Source organism: Lissotriton helveticus, chromosome 2_1 (assembly GCF_964261635.1).
Source record: "Lissotriton helveticus chromosome 2_1, aLisHel1.1, whole genome shotgun sequence".
Taxonomy (NCBI): Eukaryota; Metazoa; Chordata; class Amphibia; order Caudata; family Salamandridae; genus Lissotriton; species Lissotriton helveticus.
Window position 1 is genome coordinate 2,028,969,609 of NC_136059.1, and position 20,320 is coordinate 2,028,989,928.

Sequence of the window (20,320 nt, forward strand, 5' to 3'; positions counted from 1 at the left end):
ATTTGAGTCAAAACTAGTTTTGTGGTACAAAACGCAGAAGGAAAACTGTAAAGTAAAACAGAAGGAGCCAGCAGTACTTGCTATCGTAAGGTTAGTCTGTAACAATAGTCAAAGAAGCTACCCTGATTCAATAATAAGAGAGATAATTAGCACAGCCAATCAGTGTAATACAATAAATTGCAATGGTGATTCAGATGGCAGTTGGAGAGAAAACAGAATAAGTGGAGGAAGAGCTATTAATGCTGGTCTGACTGCTATCTAATATTCTCAGGACTCCTTTGAAATAGAAAAATGTAGATATTGTCAAATGAAGTAACTTTAGTAAGTTGAATAACCTAAAGAAAGTAACGGAGTGACAGCAAAAGTCAATTGGGTGGGTTGGAAAAAAATTATAACTGCAAAGGCCAATCTAACAGATTACAGTAACAACCTGGAAACAGAGCATAGCATGCAGAGAGTCCTCTGCTTTGTATTGCTCTGAAGATTGTAGGATTATCGAAAATGTAAGCCGGAAATTGTTTATTTTGTTATTATATTGCATGCTCTTATTCTCAGCTAAATTGGTAGAGCTTGAAGTTACCTCTATAGAAACAGAGGGTGAAAGACATTTTGCCTGTGGAATTTGGCGAGGCCTACTGAAATGTCCTACCCACCTAGGCTGTCGGAACTGTGTAGCTATAGAAGAGAACAAGAATCTGTGCTGGCCACATTGCGAAGAGCAATTTCAGTAGTAATGCCAAAACCACCCAAAAAACTTGGTCAAGGCCTTGTGTCGACCACTCGCATGTTAAGCATGGATTGCAAGACCTTAATTAACATAGTGGCCTGAAAGTAAGGGAAATTTAATAGACAAGTTGGCACACCGAAACAGTCCAGATTTGTTCCTAGTAAGTGAACCTTCTCAAATAAATTATATATATATATATATATGCTTCTATATCTTAGTGGAGAGATGGTTTCATAGAACATGAAGGTGAAAATGCTAAAAAGGCCTTTGACACCGTACGTTCGGATTTCTGGTACAATAAACTAACAAAGATCTCACTTTGCAGAGTTGACTTTTTTAGGGACACACTGGCCAAGGTCAGGATAGACGGAGAGGTATTACAGGTTCAGAATGAAACAAAGTCTGGATGTTCACTAATGCTGTTGTTAATATGTCAGCCCTTAGGCATGCCTGCTGAGAAACAATTAGATAATACGGCCATCAGAATTATGGACTGGAATCATGTTGTCTTTTTATATGCAGATGTTGTGCACCTTTACATCACTGATACCATAAGCAATATGCCACATATAATAGAAGTGTGTGCTCATTTCTGACGGATACTTTTTCCTTCAAATTCCTTATCTTATGGATATCCCCCGACACCATACTGGGATCTGGAATTGTTTTGATAGCTCTCCAGCCCCACCAGGTGGCACAACACAACTCCAATCATCATTCCAACTGCCCTTGAAATGAGGACCTTGTCTGTATATGGCAGGACATGGCATGCTGCAGCTAGTTCTCGTTTTTCCCAGCTTTACCAATGCAGGTCCACAGCTGTTCTGAATGTTCAAACTCTGTCGAAATTAGATTTCCTTGTCAGGTCCTCACAACAGCTGATGGTGGTGCCAGCGGACTGATCATTATCATGCAATATGCAACATTTAACATGCAGACGAAGGCAAAGATGGACCTTGCCAATAAGAAGACTCCCAAGTGGTTCCGCCCCACTCCTTCAGGTAAGTCTTCTGCTAGGGAGCCATCCTCTGAGGCCTCCTACAAAAAAACACAAACTGAAAATCTTCTTTGAAGAAACAGTCCCACACCCAAGCCTGTTAGGAAAGACAGTGGTGCTGTTCCCGTATGCCAGCATTTTCCTCTTCTTTCTTGGAGCTAATTCTGCTTCTCCAGCAATTTTGAACAGAGTTTCTGGATACCTCAACTGATCCATTTCAAGTTGAGGCTTTTTAGCAGGCCATTTTGAACCTGCTCCTTCTGGGCCCCTTCTGGCTGCCAAAGATGTGCCAGACTCAAACAAAAAAAAAAGTTGAGGACTGTCATCACTATGGTGACCAATGCAAACCTGACTGGGCAAACTAAGTCTGTACAAGCTAAACAATTGACATTTTTGTCTCGGCAGAGAATCATAGTCTATATCCAGAGTCTTTTGGCTGGTTAGGAGTGCTTATACCATTTCAGTACTGTGCTATCTAAAGGTAGAAACTCAAACAGATGTTCACTTCCCCTGCAGAATAGCTACCCGTATAAATTCTAATCCATAATTGTCTCTCACATTGCCACACATCTTTGGAATTTCCTGAGCCACACCTGGCTCTCATTGACCAGTTTCTTTGATACCATGCACCCATCAGTTTAGTTCCACCACCAAGCTGTAGTACAGCAGGATGAATTCCCCCATTACGTCCAGTGTCTCTCTTGTGTTTTTTAGGGCCCAATTAATAGAGAATCGAGCTTTATGTTGGTATATTAAGATTGGTATACCGAGAAGGGCAATCAAAGAGATTGCCACTCTACGCTTGTTTCAGTCCATCCAGGGCGACTTGGTCTTCCTATTTGCACAGAGTACTGAAAAGCGCCAGTCCTGTATTTCTTTTTATTTTGTATATGTACCAGCCTGATATGGAACGCTGAATTCTATTATTTTAAGTCAAATTGTCAAGTAAAAGAGCCTGAGGATTACCTGCATGGCCTCTTTCTGTGGCCACATTTGTGTAACCTCCCAACCTCTCTTCCATGACACATCAGGTAATCCTGTCACTTTCTAGATGTGGGGTTTCACAGTGCAGTTGTCAAACAGCCCTATTATCTGTTAATGATATTTGTAGGGCACTCTGATATTGTGGATGTTTGTGTCCTGGCACTAAAGACCGGCTGGAACATGGCTAGATGGTTAATGGAACATTATTTTAAGTGTATTTCCAAGTAGAGAGTAGCCAGTCTTAGAGTAAAGGTCTAGAGCCGGAGAATTCCAGTATTTGGTAAAGATATAGGAGAAGGAGTGTCCATCAAACAGCATTTTCTTGATGAGAGAGATATAAATCTGGTGAGCATAAGAAGAGCTAAGATTTCTTCAAGGCAAGCAAGGAAAGATATTGGGCTGAATGAAGGGCCTTTTTTTTTATAAAGCTCCTAATGGCAAAAGCGGAAAGATTTGCATAGGGAAGTTGCCGTAGCCTATATGGGACAGGATGACAGCGGGAATTACAGTGTTTAAAACACCGGGAGAAAGTTAAACTGGTAATGTATTCGGTAAAGGAGATGTGTTCCAAAAATAAATCCAGGGTTTTTAGCGCAATTATAAAGAACTTAAGTGGTACCTCACCCTGGTGGCGAGAGTCCAGAAAGAGGGAGATCCCTCAAATATGTGAATCTGAAAGTATTTGTCTTATCCAAGCTGTAACAATCAATTGAGAGATGAGTAAAAAAACAAATCATGTAGATAGCTGCTGTTGTTGAAATGTTGGTGGTGCAGAGCAAGAACGCAGAAGTCTCAATAAACTGCCAGTGAAGTGAGATCAGGATTATGTTGGACTGAAGGACAAGCCTAAAGCCTTGTGGTATTCTGTGCTTCAAGGTTTTAGAAGAACAGTGAAGAGGAAATAAAAATGCTTTGGTTCAGTTGTCCAAGAAGGAAGACCGCTATGCCAAGGCTTTATCACGAATGCCTAGCATTTGAAGCCAGTGTAGAAGGAAGGGGTGGGTGGACTGTTGTACAGTTTCCAATGCAGCACTTAAATCCAAAAGGATGACAGCTACTGTTCTTTCCATAATCCTAAATCATCCTGGGGTTGTCGTAAGCAAGGCTGCATCAGTACCATGAAGTGGATGAAAGTCTGCTTGAGATGCATCTAAGGTTCTTTTCATCACTGAAGATGGTTACCTTCTATTTCAGAACTTTTGCTGGGAAAGTACAGAGATGCATTCTCGCCTCGGGATTTAAAGAGAGACTTACCAGTATTAAAGTAGTATATTACCTAATATTATTTTTAAGACCAGCTTAGCAAAGATCTGTTTTTTAAAACACATACATAGGTAATAGGCATTGGGTCAGCACCCTTGAGCTATTGCTTGTTTTGGTTCAGCCACTTCTGCCATTTCTTTATGCCCAAGTCAATAGATCTTGCCCATCTCAGTAAAAGGATTTGTCGCTCAACGTCCCACACTGTTATCCTGAATCCTAGGAATTGCTTTTATTGTAGTGCATGAGTTGCACTGTTTTCAGGAGCAACCGCAGCTGACAGGGCTAAATAGAAAAACAAAATGCAGCTGACCACGGTTCAGCACCTCAGTTCCAAAATTTTGAAAAAAACAATTAAAAGTTTGTGCAACCGTTTCCGAAGTTCGCCGCACTTCCACTCCACTGGAAACCAGATAATCTAATTCGTACAAAGAAGGAAGGTGCACCAGGAAGTAGTCAATAAGCTTCAAATCTATTTAAAAATATATCCTTTATTGTGGTTGTAGTATAAAAATTGGTCATCAGCCGGCGCGTTTAGTTCCAAAGGAACTTCGTCAGGGCTGAAAAGATACACGGATAAAAACAGAACTAAATATCACATAGTACATTCAGAGACATATAGACAAATTACATAAAACAAATATATATATATATATATATATATATGTATATATGTGTATATATATATATATAGACTTAACACATAACTCCATTACATTCATAAAACGGCACAGAGAAGACCAAAAGCACAGAATAATATATATATATATATATATATATATATATATATATATATATATCCACACACATATATCCTAAACTAAACAACCCAACATTTATATGTACAAATAAAACCATGTATGTATTTAAACATACACATGAGTGATCACATCGACATCAACAAATACCATAGAAAAGACGGATCACATAAAGTAAGGCAAGTGCACAATGGGCAAAGTTGATTTTCATATGGTCTGCATTTGATAAAGAATCCTCATGCTCTGGAAGGAGTTCGAAAAAATGTAACGTGTTTATCATCTCAAGGCATGGCAAAGGAAAAAAGAAAGGGAACAGCAATGAACGGGGAAATAAGAGCAAAACAAAGAAGAAGAATAGAAGTGTAAAACAATATCAATTAACAAGTCAGTGATCGAGATCCATCTAGAGGTCTCACCTCAGATATCAAACTATCAATCTGGTTGGTATATATATGTGGGCCAATGAATTCCAATGTTGGAATAGTGCGAGTAGAAAACAGCTTTCTAATAAAGGGAATAAAGACAATATCTAAGACTAAAAGTGCATACAGAAATCAAGCTGATTTCCTTCTTAATATATATCGCCAACAACAATGATCAGAGCAGAGGCAAAAACAAAAGAAACCCCACTCGAATACAGTGTAAATCGCTTCAAGAGAAAAAATATATATCTCACCGTAAATTCCAAGGACTGTTGAGCTATTCGATTCAAGAGTCCTACAATCTTCCAAAATAAATAGGCCCCAGGGTAAGCTCAAGATCTGATGGGAGCATAAGCCAATACCAGCGATTAGTGCGTGCCTCTTCAAATCATGCATGCATTCATTTCCACCATGTCATGATATTACAAAACCCCACCCACAAAAGAGTCGGGGGGCAAAGAATTATACAATGAGGCGGGAGACCGACAGTGCCATCTTACCTCTCTAATCCTCTATAGAGTCCCTTGCAATATTGCCCGATTCCAAAAGCCAGTGTAACTGGCAGTAGTCCTAAAAAATATATATTTATATATTTTTTATATACATAGTATAAATAAACGTGGTTTCACCTCAGAGTTAACACCATCAATAATAATCATCATAGTCAATAAAGAGAGTTCAAACCACATTACCGGCCAAGGTACAGCCAGCGAGCAACTCATTTAAAGTCTAACTTGACAGACATTTTGAAATCTACACGTACATGTCCTCTATCCCCATATTACAATGCCACAATTAAATCGCAACAAGGGGCTCTCATCAGGACGAGCACATATTCGGCATATCCGTCGCGCAGTAAATAATTACGCATGTGTACATTGAAAACGGACAATGCGGGCAGGGCTATCAATGAACACATAAGCCGTTTTGAAAAGGATACCTCCACCAGAAAAGCAACACATTCGGAGTGATAAAATGTTTAAGCTGGAGCTAAAATAGTATGCAAATGCAGTATAATATTTGATGGGTGTTATTTTTTAACAAAATATTTTTTGTGTGCAAAAGAATACTAAATAAAAAATACAAAATGTTGGGGATTAAAAAGTAGGATGCAGACTTTAGTGACATAAAAAAGCATGTTGCACAGAAACAAAATGCAATTAGGGCACATTTGTGTATGCCTGCTTTTGCTTGTGTTTACCTTAAGACAAACTTATTGGGCTTGCCAATGCGTGTTTATTTGGTTGCTTTCTTTTTTAATGCGGTTACTAAGAAAATAAGTGCTGTTTGGTGCCAAATACTTATGGATGTTGGTCTTTCACAGCTGTGGATTATTGATGAGAAGAAGTGGAGCCCAGGCCTGGTTGAGCACACTGTTGGATGGCCACTGGATAGACACACATACGGCGGATCTTTCGTGTATCATCTAAATGAGGGCGAACCATTAGTCGCAGTTGGATTTGTGGTATGTTAGCAATAAAAATCTATATTACTTTCCTAAATCATAGTGTTGCTCACCTTTCAGAGCCGAAGTTCTCGATAAAGGTAATTTATTTTGTATTATTGTTTTTAAACCAGTATGTATTTCAAATCATAAACATTAACACATGTAATTGATTAGTTCCCCAAAATTTAAAAGAAGTACAGAATCCTCAGATCAAGAGCTACACATTGAGAGATTAGACCATAAGCTTACATGTCATTATAGACCACAACATTTGTGACAATTTTTGCATACACAGTGGCATTCATTAGTTAATTGTGCATTTTGTGCCACCTTGTGATAAGTTCATTTTACTGCGTGGTACAGGCAACCCATTTGGTAGTGTGAAGCATTTAATAGTGGAGAAACCGAGCAGTGGGAGGAGATTTCACTGGTAACTGGTAGCAGGCATGCAAGTGGATTTTTCCATATTTGAATAGGACCATCCCTGTTCGAATACAGCCCAGAATCAGTTACAGCAGAGTTGTAAAGTCTATTCAGCATTATGTACACTTCGGTGTCGCATCATATTCTGCCTATCCTGGTCTACCTGTGTGGTACTTGTGGGAGACAACAGCAGGTCTCTCCAAATCCTGCATTGTTTCTGTTGTTGCCAGAGGAATCCCATCCACCCCTGAAAAGGGGGACACAAAAACCAGGTCTGCACAATCCCCTCCGCCTCCCACTTGATTTTGGCCTAGCTGTCCAATGGATCATTGGGAAGAAATTAACGTGCAGGAAGCTGTATTCTTCATTCCATTAGTCTAGACAGACGATTGCTTTCTGTATTGCCTTTCTGAATTTAAATTACTGCCTGGCAGATGAGAAAACACAAACATCCTCTCAGGGAGACCAAGTGTGTTTGCTTTCATGGGAAAGGATAAGATTCGTATTGTCCCCAAAAGCTGGGAATTACAGTGATTGTATGTGTTTTTCTTGAGTTATTGAATTTCTTTTCAGTTCTTTACCATTTCAACTGGTTTTTCGAGCACCTATTTGACATGTAATATATTGAATGTTTTCTTCATTATTTCAATCATCACAGATGTATGTGTAACATTATCTGCAGTTCCTTACTTATTAAAGATAGATGCACCAGTTATGCTACAATCTTTGCAGGAAGGAACCCAGCACAGTAATGACTTGATATCTTAGTATTTTTTTTAACTCTTTTTATTATAATCCGCATTAATAAGGTACATTACTTCCAGATAATAATCACATATCAAAAATGTCAGCACTACACAATCCCAGTACAGTATACAGTACACCACAGTAATTTCCATCACATCGTCCATCCCACGCCTCCCCCCTCCTAAAAATCTTCTTCTGAGCTCTCATCCCCCCGGACTCTAGGCACTTCACATATATTTCCCCTGAAGTCATTCCAAGCCCCCAGATCTTATTCCATTTTCCAGGGCAGCCACGGTTAACAAATACCGTCCGTTCTGCAATCATGTCCAGATCCATGCAGTCAATTTTGGCAGATATCTTAGTATTTATGAAGATTTTTGAATTTTTAAATTCATTGTTGTTATCTATCCAGATTGATTCCTCACCCATTGATAAATTGACTGCTTTATTCTGTTTGTAATGCTTTAACTAAACTAGTTGCTGCTTAATGTAGCCTGAAGCAGTCATAATATTATTTCTTTCTGATTATGTTTCTGTTTCTGGTGAAAATGTATTACTTCATACCTTAAAATAATGAAGAACAGCATCTGATTTTTTTTCTCCCCTTTTATGTTGAAGATATTTCTGTAGTTCAGAACTTATTTTATACCTCAAGAGATCAACAAAACATCATTTTGTGGAAAGTGTTCGAAGAATCATCAAGCAGTGACTGTTATTACCAAACAAAAAAATCCATTGCCTAGGGAAACCCAGTCCTAACTAGAACTACGCAGTAGTGGCCTCCCCCCACTGTGTAATTAATATATATTCACTGAAAGAAACAAAGGTTAAAGGGACGATATAGTTAGATGGAAATTTCCGTTAAATCATATCATTCTAAACTAACAAAACCACTGAAGTTCACTAGTTATAGTTATCTCAAGTGAGTATGACTCGTGCCCTAAAGTAGCGAGAACTCACACCCTTCCATGTCTAGTCTTGACATCAATTGTTATTTCGGATGTTGCAGTGATTTTATCAATTAGGTCCTAGCACATGTCAAAAGTGATCTAGTATGTAAGGTAATTAGCAGTGCATGGCCAGGCTCTGTGCCCAAACCCCCACTTCCACCTGACCCTCCCACCACACGAGCACCTTATACCTGCAAGCACAATTCCCTTTAACCTTTGTTTTTTCAGTGAATTTCAAAAGTTTTTCAATGTTATGTAAACAAGAAGGGGGGACTAAGGGCTTTTATGAGGTCCAGCATACATGCCCAATCGTGATAAAAGCAAAACAGGGTATGCAGTTCCTAACAGTGGAGAATGGGAGTGAAATTCCAGCCTAGCTGGGTGTCATGCTTCATCATAGAGCATGCTCCTCATCAGGTCGGCGCTGCAATACCTCACGGGCACCCTATGAGGGGCTCTTTGGCGGAGATCTTTTATTCCTTGCAGTTTGGTCCGTGGGTGTGAGGGGCCTAAAATTGTATATATGTTGATCGTGTAGGTTAATAGACCGTGCAAATTAAAACAGGAATAGGAAGGTGAGGCATAACAATTTTAATAACCCTGGCATCCAACCTGGTTAAAAATTGGAGTGGCGACTACCTGATGTGATGGTTCAGGATGTTGCGCTCAGTCTCGTGTGGTTGACGTGTTTCTTCCCTATTAGTCTAAATGATCTGACGGCAAATCTTCAGGACCTTATGTGAGAATATCTATCTACACTACATCTATGGTATTCTGGTGTACTAACCTCGATATACCACAAGTAACACCTAAAGGGGAATTACCTATAGATGGAGTGGCCAACCTAATGGAAAAACAAACAATAATGTTAAACAGTAGTAATGCGATACAAAAGGGGATGATGGACGGAGCGTTTGAGCAAATCAAACACTCACCCCCAGTCAACTGATCTGGGTTTAACCCATCACCATTCTTTAGCCCACTCAGCCACCCCATTTCAGACATGGCTATATGCAAATCAGTCTGACCCTGTGCCTCATGGGAACAGTCCAGCCCGAACTGCCAAGCCATGTCTTCCATGGACCGGAAACAAGCATCCTGGGACCGGTTTCGGATTCATAATCCTCATCAGCCAGGCTATCTTGAATCCAGTGGCCAAGTGAGCAAGGGACTCACGCCTGAGCATACCCTGCCACACTTAGGGCGAACAAAGCGATACAAAAGGGGATGATGGACGGAGCGTTTGAGCAAATCAAACACTCACCCCCAGTCAACTGATCTGGGTTTAATCCATCACCATTCTTTAGCCCACTCAGCCACCCCATTTCAGACATGGCTATATGCAAATCAGTCTGACCCTGCGCCTCATGGGAACAGTCCAGCCCGAACTGCCAAGCCATGTCTTCCATGGACCGGAAACAAGCATCCTGGGACCGGTTTCGGATTCATAATCCTCATCAGCCAGGCTATCTTGAATCCCGTGGCCAAGTGAGCAAGGGACTCACGTCTGAGCATACCCTGCCACACTTAGGGCGAACAAAGCGATACAAAAGGGGATGATGGACGGAGCGTTTGAGCAAATCAAACACTCACCCCCATTCAACTGATCTGGGTTTAATCCATCACTATTCTTTAGCCCACTCAGCCACCCCATTTCAGACATGGCTATATGCAAATCAGTCTGACCCTGTGCCTCATGGGAACAGTCCAGCCCGAACTGCCAAGCCATGTCTTCCATGGACCGGAAACAAGCATCCTGAGACCGGTTTCGGATTCATAATCCTCATCAGCCAGGCTATCTTGAATCCAGTGGCCAAGTGAGCAAGGGACTCACGTCTGAGCGTACCCTGCCACACTTAGGGCGAACAAAGCGATACAAAAGGGGATGATGGACGGAGCGTTTGAGCAAATCAAACACTCACCCCCAGTCAACTGATCTGGGTTTAATCCATCACCATTCTTTAGCCCACTCAGCCACCCCATTTCAGACATGGCTTTGTGGCAGGGTATGCTCAGACGTGAGTCCCTTGCTCACTTTGCCACTGGATTCAAGCAAGCCGGGCTGAAGACGGCTGGAATTCCAGAAACCGGTCCTCGGAAGCTTGTTTCCGGTCCAGGGAAGGCATGGCTTGGCTGTTCGGGCTGGACTGTTCCCATGAGGCACAAGGTCAGACTGATTTGCATATAGCCATGTCTGAACTGGGGTGGCAGAGTGGGCTAAAGAAGGGTGATGGATTAAACCCAGATCTTTTGACTGGGAGTGAGTGTTTGATTGGTTCAGATGCTCCGTCCATTACCACCCCCTTTTGTACTGCTTTTGGCCGCCATAAGTGTGGCAGGGTATGCTCAGACGTGAGTCCCTTGCTCACTTTGCCACTGGATTCAAGCAAGCCGGGCTGAAGACGGCTGCAATGCCAGAAACCGGTCCTCGGAAGCTTGTTTCCGGTCCAGGGAAGGCATGGCTTGGCAGTTCGGGCTGGACTGTTCCCATGAGGCACAAGGTCAGACTGATTTGCATATAGCCATGTCTGAACTGGGGTGGCAGAGTGGGCTAAAGAAGGGTGATGGATTAAACCCAGATCTTTTGACTGGGTGTGAGTGTTTGATTGGTTCAGATGCTCCATCCATTACCACCCCCTTTTAAACAGTAGTAATGATCATGTATTTTGGTCATAAACTACAATTTTTCCCTGTACATCACATCATGTCAAAGCACGCAACCGTGTTGTGCCCCACATGGTGAATAGAAGTGTATTACAATCATACAATTCTGATGCGTATATCTCATTCGCTCTGTTATCAATGGTGATATGTGGTCAGGTGTAGGATCCTCAATGAAACAGTAACTGAAAAAATGCAAGCTCTTGACTCACCTAAGAACTATAGGAGATTGGCCCCATCGATTTCCGGCAGGTAAATGACACATGGAAGTGTCCCATGTCCTAGAGGGATAATGGGCCAAGAAAATAGCTCGTACCTTTAAAATCAGAAAAATAGGAACCAGGCAGTTGTTTCTGAGGAGTGACTTTGCGGGCGGTCACCCTGAGTGGGATAATAGTTAAAAGCATATAGTCAGGAGGAATCTGTAAGTCGTGATCGGCCCACGTCGCCCTCTGTATATACTCACAGGCAAGGACTGCAAAGGGGGCGGTAGACCTACCCCACACTGCCGGAGCCGGGAGGTACCAATGGCAGTGCAGGTGGCGGCAATATACTCGGCTGGCTTGGCGCGCTGGGTCTGTCAATTACGAGTGGCTGCACACTAGAGTGTTGATTTACCACACTGATGGGAAGGGCGGCCGCCATTTTGGAGGTAGTAATGGATGTTCGACCTGCAAGCACCATGTTTGAAGGTGCAAGCGGACGCTGGAGTTGAAATAATATAACTCTTCTAATGTCATTATGTGCAAACTACGTAGAACCCGGTCAATTGATGGGTACAATTCACATGCTTATCTAACTGGAAATGCACGATAGTGCAAAGGTCCACTGTAAAACGATACAAGTGCATCCAGCCTCCTAATTAAAATGCTGATGTTGCATGTTGGAAAGTAAAACCGGGGACCCAGTTGAAGACTGTTCCCCGGTCCCGAAGCGGGAGTCTTGTGTGTGTGTGTGTGGGGGGGGGGGTTGATACCTCCCCCTATCACCGTGGCACAGTGAAGAGCAGTTTATGGGCACCTCATATGTCTAGATGTGGGGTACTAGGACCTGTGTAATGTACTCCATGGGATATCCTTGTTGAGTCCCTGTTTGTCAGTGGGTAAACTGTGCACCCACCTTTGTTCGATCCTGATCAACGCCCCTGGGGTTATTACCCGGGTGTGCTTCCAAAATGACTCACCTAAGAGTGTCAGGTGTGTCTGCCTGTTGTATAATGAGTGTACATTCTTGTTGTCACTCGATGGCATCTAATGTTACTTTTCTGTTCAGTGATTCATGTTTTTGCCATTCTGGTGGTCATGCCGATATAACAGAGGTTACAGGGACAGAGGATCATGTAGATGCTGTTGGTGGTATTACAATTAGTGTGTCTGACCAACTTTCAGGTAAATGTGCTGGAAAAAGATATTTCCTTTGTAGGTTTGGTCAAAGGACATACTGCACACGAGCCACATGGGTAATGGCCCATCATGGGTGGGAGGTCCCATAGTTGTCTTTGTAAGGGTATTTTTGGCCTAGTATGGACCAGCATGTCTTTGAGGTTGCTGGTCCATTTGAAAGCGAACCTCGGTTCTGGCAGTTGTAGCCTGCCAGTAGTGAGGATACCCCAATGCTTCTTGATAATGTTCCTGATCCTGCTGGAATCAGGTGTGTAGGATGTGACGCATGTTAATGCCTCCATGGGTTCTTTCTGGTTAGCTTCCAGCAGGGCCTCTCTATTGTTGTTCCTTGCCCTTTTCATGGCATGTGCTATTTTGCATCGTGGGAATTGACGTTTCATCAGGTTCTCGGCTAAGTTAGTTGCTTCTGTTTTGTAGTCTTGAATAGAACTACAATTTCTCCCGATAGGGAGAAACTGGCCAAAGGGTAGGTTTTCTTTCAGGGCCCTGGGGTGGTGACTGCTGAACAACAGTAAGCTGTTACTGTCGTTTTTTTATTTTATACAGAGTCTTATTCAGTTGGCCTTCTGAAATTCTTATATTAAAGTCAAGGAACGACACCTTTGACTCAGATATGGTATTGGTAAATCTCGGAGAAGGATTTTAAAGGTTAATCCAACCACAGAAGTCATTGCAGCTGGCTTTATCCCCCTTCCAGAAAATCAAAATATCATCGATAAACCTTTTCCAAAGTTTTATGTTATCGACACACACAGCCAAATAAGGAAGCGCTACAGCAGCATGAGCAGCCTCCCACTTGAATGACCTTCATCCTCCCACAGCGCTCCCTGTGCCTCTTCTAATCATGTTGCTGGTAGAGAGATGGCGGCCTGGAATCCTCCCCTTGCTTTAGTGAGCGAAGGCCCAATCAGCCAAAGAAAAGTGAAGAAAAAAAACATTGTTTTCTTTTTTCTATTTTAATTTGGCTGATTGGCTTCCCTTCCCCAAAAGCAAGGAGAGGCCAGAAAGCCATCTGTGTAGCAGCACAATTTGTAGAGGTACAAGGATTATTATGTACTGTCCTGATTATTATTACATTTTCCTATTTAGTTGTATTTGTGAGCACTTTAGAAAAAATGTAACTACAAAGAAAATAAATATTTATAAATGTAATGAAGATATGTACAATACATTTACTGGAGATACCTATTATAGAGAACTAGGATTACAAATGAGTCACTTTTCTTTACCCCATGCTTAAATGCATAATTTCCAGACTGTAAACTAGATTCAAACACGAAGCAAGGAGAACTGTAGTTAATTTTGAACTATGTTGTAAAGCCAAGTATTTCAAACTCGACTAAGAACTATCTGCATCCTGATGTTTGTTTTCTTTATCGTTTTAAAGGTTGGTTTAGACTACCAAAATCCATACTTGAATCCTTTCAGAGAGTTCCAGAGGTGGAAGCACCATCCGAGTGTGGCACCAACTTTGGAAGGTGGAAAGCGCATTGCCTATGGAGCTAGGGCCCTCAATGAAGGTGGCTTTCAGGTAAATAATCTGCCTGCAAGTATAAAGTAAACACATTTCCGTTAGTTTACTCTCCACTGTGGCCTTTTTAATGTTTTTAAAAAAAATTGAGTTTCACTTAAAGAAAAGTAAAAACATAAATGTGTTCCTCGGATCCTAACTATGACCATAAGCCTGAATAGATGCCACTTGCTTCTGCTTTCATATCCAGACAGTGTGCGAACATCTTAATACCCATTTGCCTATTTGGACTCCTGAAAGACTGTACACTGCAGTATAATTTCATGAGAAATGTATTAATTTTTTTAATTACTCCATGGCATATTTAAAGATAATTGTGTGCAATCAGTAGCCCTATGAATTACATAAGGTAGCTCTCCACTGTCAAGTAGCAGTCACTCATTTCAAGTCTGACAGGTTTTTATCCTTGGTAGGACTTTGCGATTGCATACTCTCCTTTTAGGATGAAGAGGTTGAATTAAACAGTGTCAAATAGGGGCTGCATTTAATGGCTCTAATTAGGCGCAGCCTTTACTAACACCAGCGTAAGTGGAGGAAGTGGACGAAGCTGGCCTAGTTAACATCACAGATGTGGACGTTAACAGACCGTGAGGACAGACTTGTCGGTCTTTGCTCAAGTGTAGAGCTGGTAGTCATGTTTTATTTTGCATATAGAGTACCTCACCTTTTCCCAGTCAATGTAGTGTCCTCCCAGTGCAGCTTGCTTCTTTTAATGCCAGTTCTGTTTATATTGAGGATTTTTGTGCCCCGTCCTGGGGAAGTTCTACCTCCCTTTTGGGAGGGAAGCAGACCAGGAGAAGCCTGTGAGATGACCAGGAGACAAACCTCAGCGAGGTGCTGTGCAGAGTGAAGGGAGAAGGGAGAAGAGCCAAGAGGTGGGATTGGTAAGAGAAGGGTGCCCTTGACTCAAAGCCTGACTGGTTGATTGGAACACACCACTTTTTACCATCAAAGTTCCTATTGTGGAATGAAGCCCAGAAGCTCTGGTAAGATGGCAAATCGGGAGCGTTTGGTTTTCCGATATAATCTAACCCCTTGGGCTAAGCATAATTTTATAGATAACTACGACTAGGTACACTGAGATAACAATAAAGAAACCGTTGCACATGTCATTATACCAAGGCACTCCCAGAGGGTATATAATAACTGATGACCATATTACTGCAGGGGTTGGGGGGGAACTTCTGTTAAATTAAAAATAAGCCCTGCTTTTGAACTACCTCAGACACGATGGGCTATGTTACTGATATCACACTACCTAATTAGTAAACCGCTTGTAATTCCCTTGGGCTATAAAGCTGTAGCGGCCCTAGGTGATCCAGCGGGCAAAGTGAGTTACTTTAACCCTCAAAAACTAATGCCTGTAATGACCGAGGGAGTGAGTGTACATGATGGTATCAGTAGGGATGATTGTGATGTGACCCTCACTCATGAGATCTATTGGCATCCAGAGGAAAGCAGTGAAGGGGCAAAGACTATAATATTGAGCCCACTTCCTCCTTCTTTCCTTGTTGATGATTATACCCTCCCTGATGTGCTGATATAGATTAAAAAAGCACCTCCTGGTTCATATATAGTGCGTTTTGGTGATACCATTGAAATTTGCAGCCAAGAGTGAGATCAATGAGCATTAAAAATGCAATAGGTCTTGCAGTTTCTTTGAGTTACAGCTATTGACTTTGTAAAAGGCAATGGTTTTTACCCTTGTGTTTTATATTAGCAACATAAAATCAATTTTTTCATTCTGAAGTGCATCCTAGGTAAGTTTTTGGAACTAAGCATTGGGTAAATAAAAGCAAAATTGGGAATTAAAAAACAGTGTAGCGATGTAAGTTAATAAAGAGATGGCCTCTAAAGTTCCTAAAGACGGATGATTGCAGACACTCACAGTGGAGTCAACCAATGGCTGAAGGAGGTGAGCACTGCCCGATGCTGTATAATGTAGTGAGTGAAAGAAAAATGTGAGTGACACAACAGACCAATGGATGAAGAGTGCTAGCTGAAAGCCCCTCGAAGTATTTAATATAGAAAAAGTTTAGTAAAATGAAAGGGTCTTGGCTAATGCCAGAAGTAAAAAACTAAATGGAAGGAATCCAAATGTTATTACACCCTTGGTGGCATTATTAAAACACAACATTCCACACTTAGGAATCGATTAAGAATCTGTGCCTCATCTTTCACACTCATCTTATGGCCACAAGAGATGTTGGCCATAAGGATCGCTTCTCATGGACCGAAGAATATCCTCCCATTAAGGCCTGCGTTTATCAGAAGAATATTGTAGTCGGCAGGTATCAACTCTTCTATTTCAGACCTCCCAAGATATGCAACGCTTTACTACAGAATGTTAAACACACGTGCTTTTCCAGGATATTATACTTAGTCAACTTTTACAACGTCCACTCACCTTCTATGACTCCTAGATTGCAACGCAAGGACATTAACCATCCACACATGAGCCTGTTGGTGAGCACCACTCCTTCCTTTTTGCCAATAATAGGCAAAACTGCCCAGTGGACCTGAAAGGCCAATCATGCGTAACCTTTTATCTGAAAGAGACACGTTAGTATTAGATTCCTTACCTTAGAATATCCCCAGGAGTCAGACTGGATCCGGAATTTTTTTGCGTAGCAGTACCCTTGCGCGTCGGTAGGCGTCGTCTGCGGCTCCGCGTCCGTCGTCGGCGTTGTGGGCGCCGTGATGACGTTGTCGGAGTACTTAGACGCCGCCTCTGCGTGCTGACATCAGTTCTTCTTTTTTCCGCGCCAGCAGCGCAGATCTGTAAAAAGTGGTACCTTAGTCACTTTTTGACTAAAACTTTTTTTGGGATCTTTTTGATCGTCCTTTCTCGAGTCTTCAACTCCGAAACGGTGCCGGTAGAGAAGCCTGGTTTTAAGCCCTGTGAGGATTGCGACAGGCTGATGTCGGTTACGGACCCTCACCGTCGGTGTCTCCACTGTCTCGGCGTCGACCACGACGACAAGGCCTGTTCCGACTGCCGCGCCCTGACTTCGAAGGCTAGACGGGAGCGGTCCCGTAAGCGACTCTAACTCCGGCAGTCGCCCCGCGCCAGGAGAGGTCCCGATCCGGACGGAGGTCGAGGGACCGGTCGCGGGAGCGGAGCCATCATAGCTCCGGGAGTCGACATCACTCCTCAGGGTCGAAGTCGTCAGGTAAGCACAAGAAGTCGAAGAGATGTCATCGCTCTTACGACTCCCCCCGACGCTCGCGCGACGCGGCCGGGGGTTCAGGTGGCACCGCCCACGCGGCTCCGTCGGACGGCGCCGTCCCAGACGCCTCCCTCGACCCGGTTCCGGCGCCGGTGCGGCGCCGCTTCAGACGCCGTTCGGAGAGTTTGTTTTCCATGAACCGGCCCCATCTTTTCCTAACCCTGAGTATCAGGAGATGGGTGATGAGGAGGATTGGGAGGGGTCTGAGGATCCTCTGGCACATGAATGCCAGTCTCAAGAGGACTGGGCAGGTGAACTTGGGGAGGCCAGTGGTATAGACACTTCGCCTGACACTGGCTTTGTCGCGCCTCCTACGGTGGCTACGGAGGAGGAAGCAACCTATAGTGTGGTGTTGATGAGGGCAGCCAAGGCCTTGGGCCTTGAGCTCCCCGTCGCGGCCGTGAGGACTAACCTCCTCACCGAGGTCCTTAAGCCGCAGTCTTGCTCAGCCGAGCCTCTGCTGCCGTTTAATGAGGCCTTGACCGACGTTCTTTTGGGCACTTGGTCCAAGCCAGCTACGGGTTCGCCCGTAGATAGGAACGTGGCCAGACGCCACCGCCCGGCCCCGGGTGACCCATGTTTCCTGTCCACCCACCCCACCCCCGAGAGCCTGGTCATCCAGGCCTCCAATTCCCAAACCGCGTTCCCGTCGGCTCCGCCGGACAGGGAATCAAAGAGGTATGAGCAGTATGGTAAAAAGATCTTCGCATCCCTTAGTCTGGGACTGCGGTCTTCCAACATGCATGCCTCTTGGGCCGCTACACCCACTCTCTGTGGGATACGGTTGCGGAAGTGCTGCCAGAGTGTCCGTTGGAGGTACGGGCCAAACTCAGCCAAGCCCTTGTGGAGGGCCGGGATGCAGCCAAATATTCTATCCGTTGTGGGCTGGATACCACTGACTCCCTAGGTAGAGCAATGGCAACGACGGTGGCGGTCAGACGCCACGTCTGGTTGAGGTCCGCCAACTTTTTGGCCGATGTCCAAAACACACTGATGGACATGCCGTTTGATGGCCGTCGCCTTTTTGGCGACAAGGCAGACCATGCACTTGAGCGCTTTAAGGACTTCAGGGCTACGGCCAAGTCCTTGGGCCTCTCGGCCCCGCGCCAGCAATCGGCTGCCTTTCACTCCTTTCGTGGCCACGGAAGGGGTGTACCCACACGTGCTGCCAGCCACGCTCCGCAGGGTAATACCCAACGCGGTGGCAGCCGTGGAAACCGCCTTGGTGGCGGTTGGGGACAACGGCGAGGTCAGTCCACACCTTCCCCCGCAGCATCCGCCTCAAAACCCTCCTAGTCTGTGCTTTCAGGCCCATGTGACGCCAGTGGGGGGCAGGGTTCGCCATCACCTCCTCCACTGGCGCACCGTCACTTCGGACAGGTGGGTGCTGCAGATCGTCCGAAGGGGCTACTCCCTCCCCTTCGAGGCGACTCCTCCAGCCATGCCACCGCAGAACCACCGTGTATCGGGGGATCATTTGCGACTTCTGCAGGAGGAAGTACGGCGCTCTTGGCCAAGGGGGCCATCGAGCGCGTTCCTGGGCCAGAAGTAGGGTGTGGTTGCTACTCCCACTACTTTCTGGTACCCAAGAAGGGCTAAGGGGGCCTACGCCCTATCTTGGACCTACGGAACATCAACGGCTTCCTCCGGAAGGAGAAGTTCAAAATGCTGACACTGGCTCAGGTCTTAGCTGCCCTGGACCCAGGAGACTGGATGGTAGCGTTGGACTTGCAGGACGCTTATTTCCACATCCCCGTCCTGCCGGCCCACTGGCGCTACCTGCGGTTCGCGGTTGGCCACGAGCACTTTCAGTATACCGTGCTCCCCTTCGGCCTTACCAGCGCCCCACGGGTGTTCACAAAGGTGATGGCGGTGGTCGCAGCTCATCTGCGCAGGTTAGGGGTCTCAGTCTTCCCCTACCTCGACGACTGGTTGTTGAAGGCGGGCTCGCCCCAGACAGTCGTCAGCCACCTCCAGACTACGGCAGATCTCCTGCACTGGCCAAAGTCAATGTGCCAAAGTCACACCTGTGCCCCTCTCAGAAGCTCCTCTTCATCGGAGCGCTTCTCGACTCGGCGCAGTTTCGGGTTTATCCACCCAAACAGCGGGTCCGGGATATTCAGGCTCTGATTCCCATCTTTCAGCCGTTATCCAGGGTCTCGGTCAGGTTGACGCTGCGGCTTCTGGGGCTGATGGCCTCCTGCATCCTACTGGTGCATCACGCCAGGTGGCGGATGCGGGCTCCGCAGTGGGACCTGAAGTTTCAGTGGGCCCAGCATCAGGGCAACTGTCCGACCACGTCCTGATCTCGGAGGGCACTGCGAGACAACTGCAGTGGTGGCTCACGGACCGCGATTGGGTTAGCGGCAGATCCCTCTCCCTTCCCCAACCGGAGCACGTAGTTGTGACGGATGCGTCCCTCTAGGGCTGTGGAGGCCACATGGGAGAGGCGGAGATCAGAGGCCTCTGGTCTCCGGCGGAGGCCCGGCTACACATCAACCTTTTGGAGTTGCGGGCGATTCGTCTAGCACTGAAAGCATTCCTCTCCTCTGTCCGGGGGAGTGTAGTGCAGGTGTTCACGGACAACAACACCGCCATTTGGTACTGCAACAAACAGGGCGGGGTGGGGTCATGGACCCTTTGCCAGGAGGCTCTGCGCCTCTGGCAATGGCTGGAACGCCAGGGCGTGACCCTGGTGGCTCAACACCTGGCAGGTTCTCTGAACGCCAGGGCGGACGAGCTCAGCCGTCGGTGCATGATGGATCACGAATGGCGTCTGA

At 44.8% G+C, this 20,320-nt stretch overlaps 1 protein-coding gene across 1 annotated transcript in view; it reads left to right on the forward strand.

Annotated features, from left to right (window-relative positions):
- The window catches only part of ETFDH (electron transfer flavoprotein dehydrogenase), a 543,836-nt gene that overhangs the window by 293,299 nt on the left and 230,217 nt on the right, over positions 1–20,320 (forward strand). The window contains exons 8-9 of the mRNA XM_078676994.1: positions 6,473–6,613; positions 14,167–14,310. Coding sequence (XP_078533120.1) covers positions 6,473–6,613; positions 14,167–14,310 — 285 coding nt within the window. The remainder of the gene's footprint in view (positions 1–6,472; positions 6,614–14,166; positions 14,311–20,320) is intronic.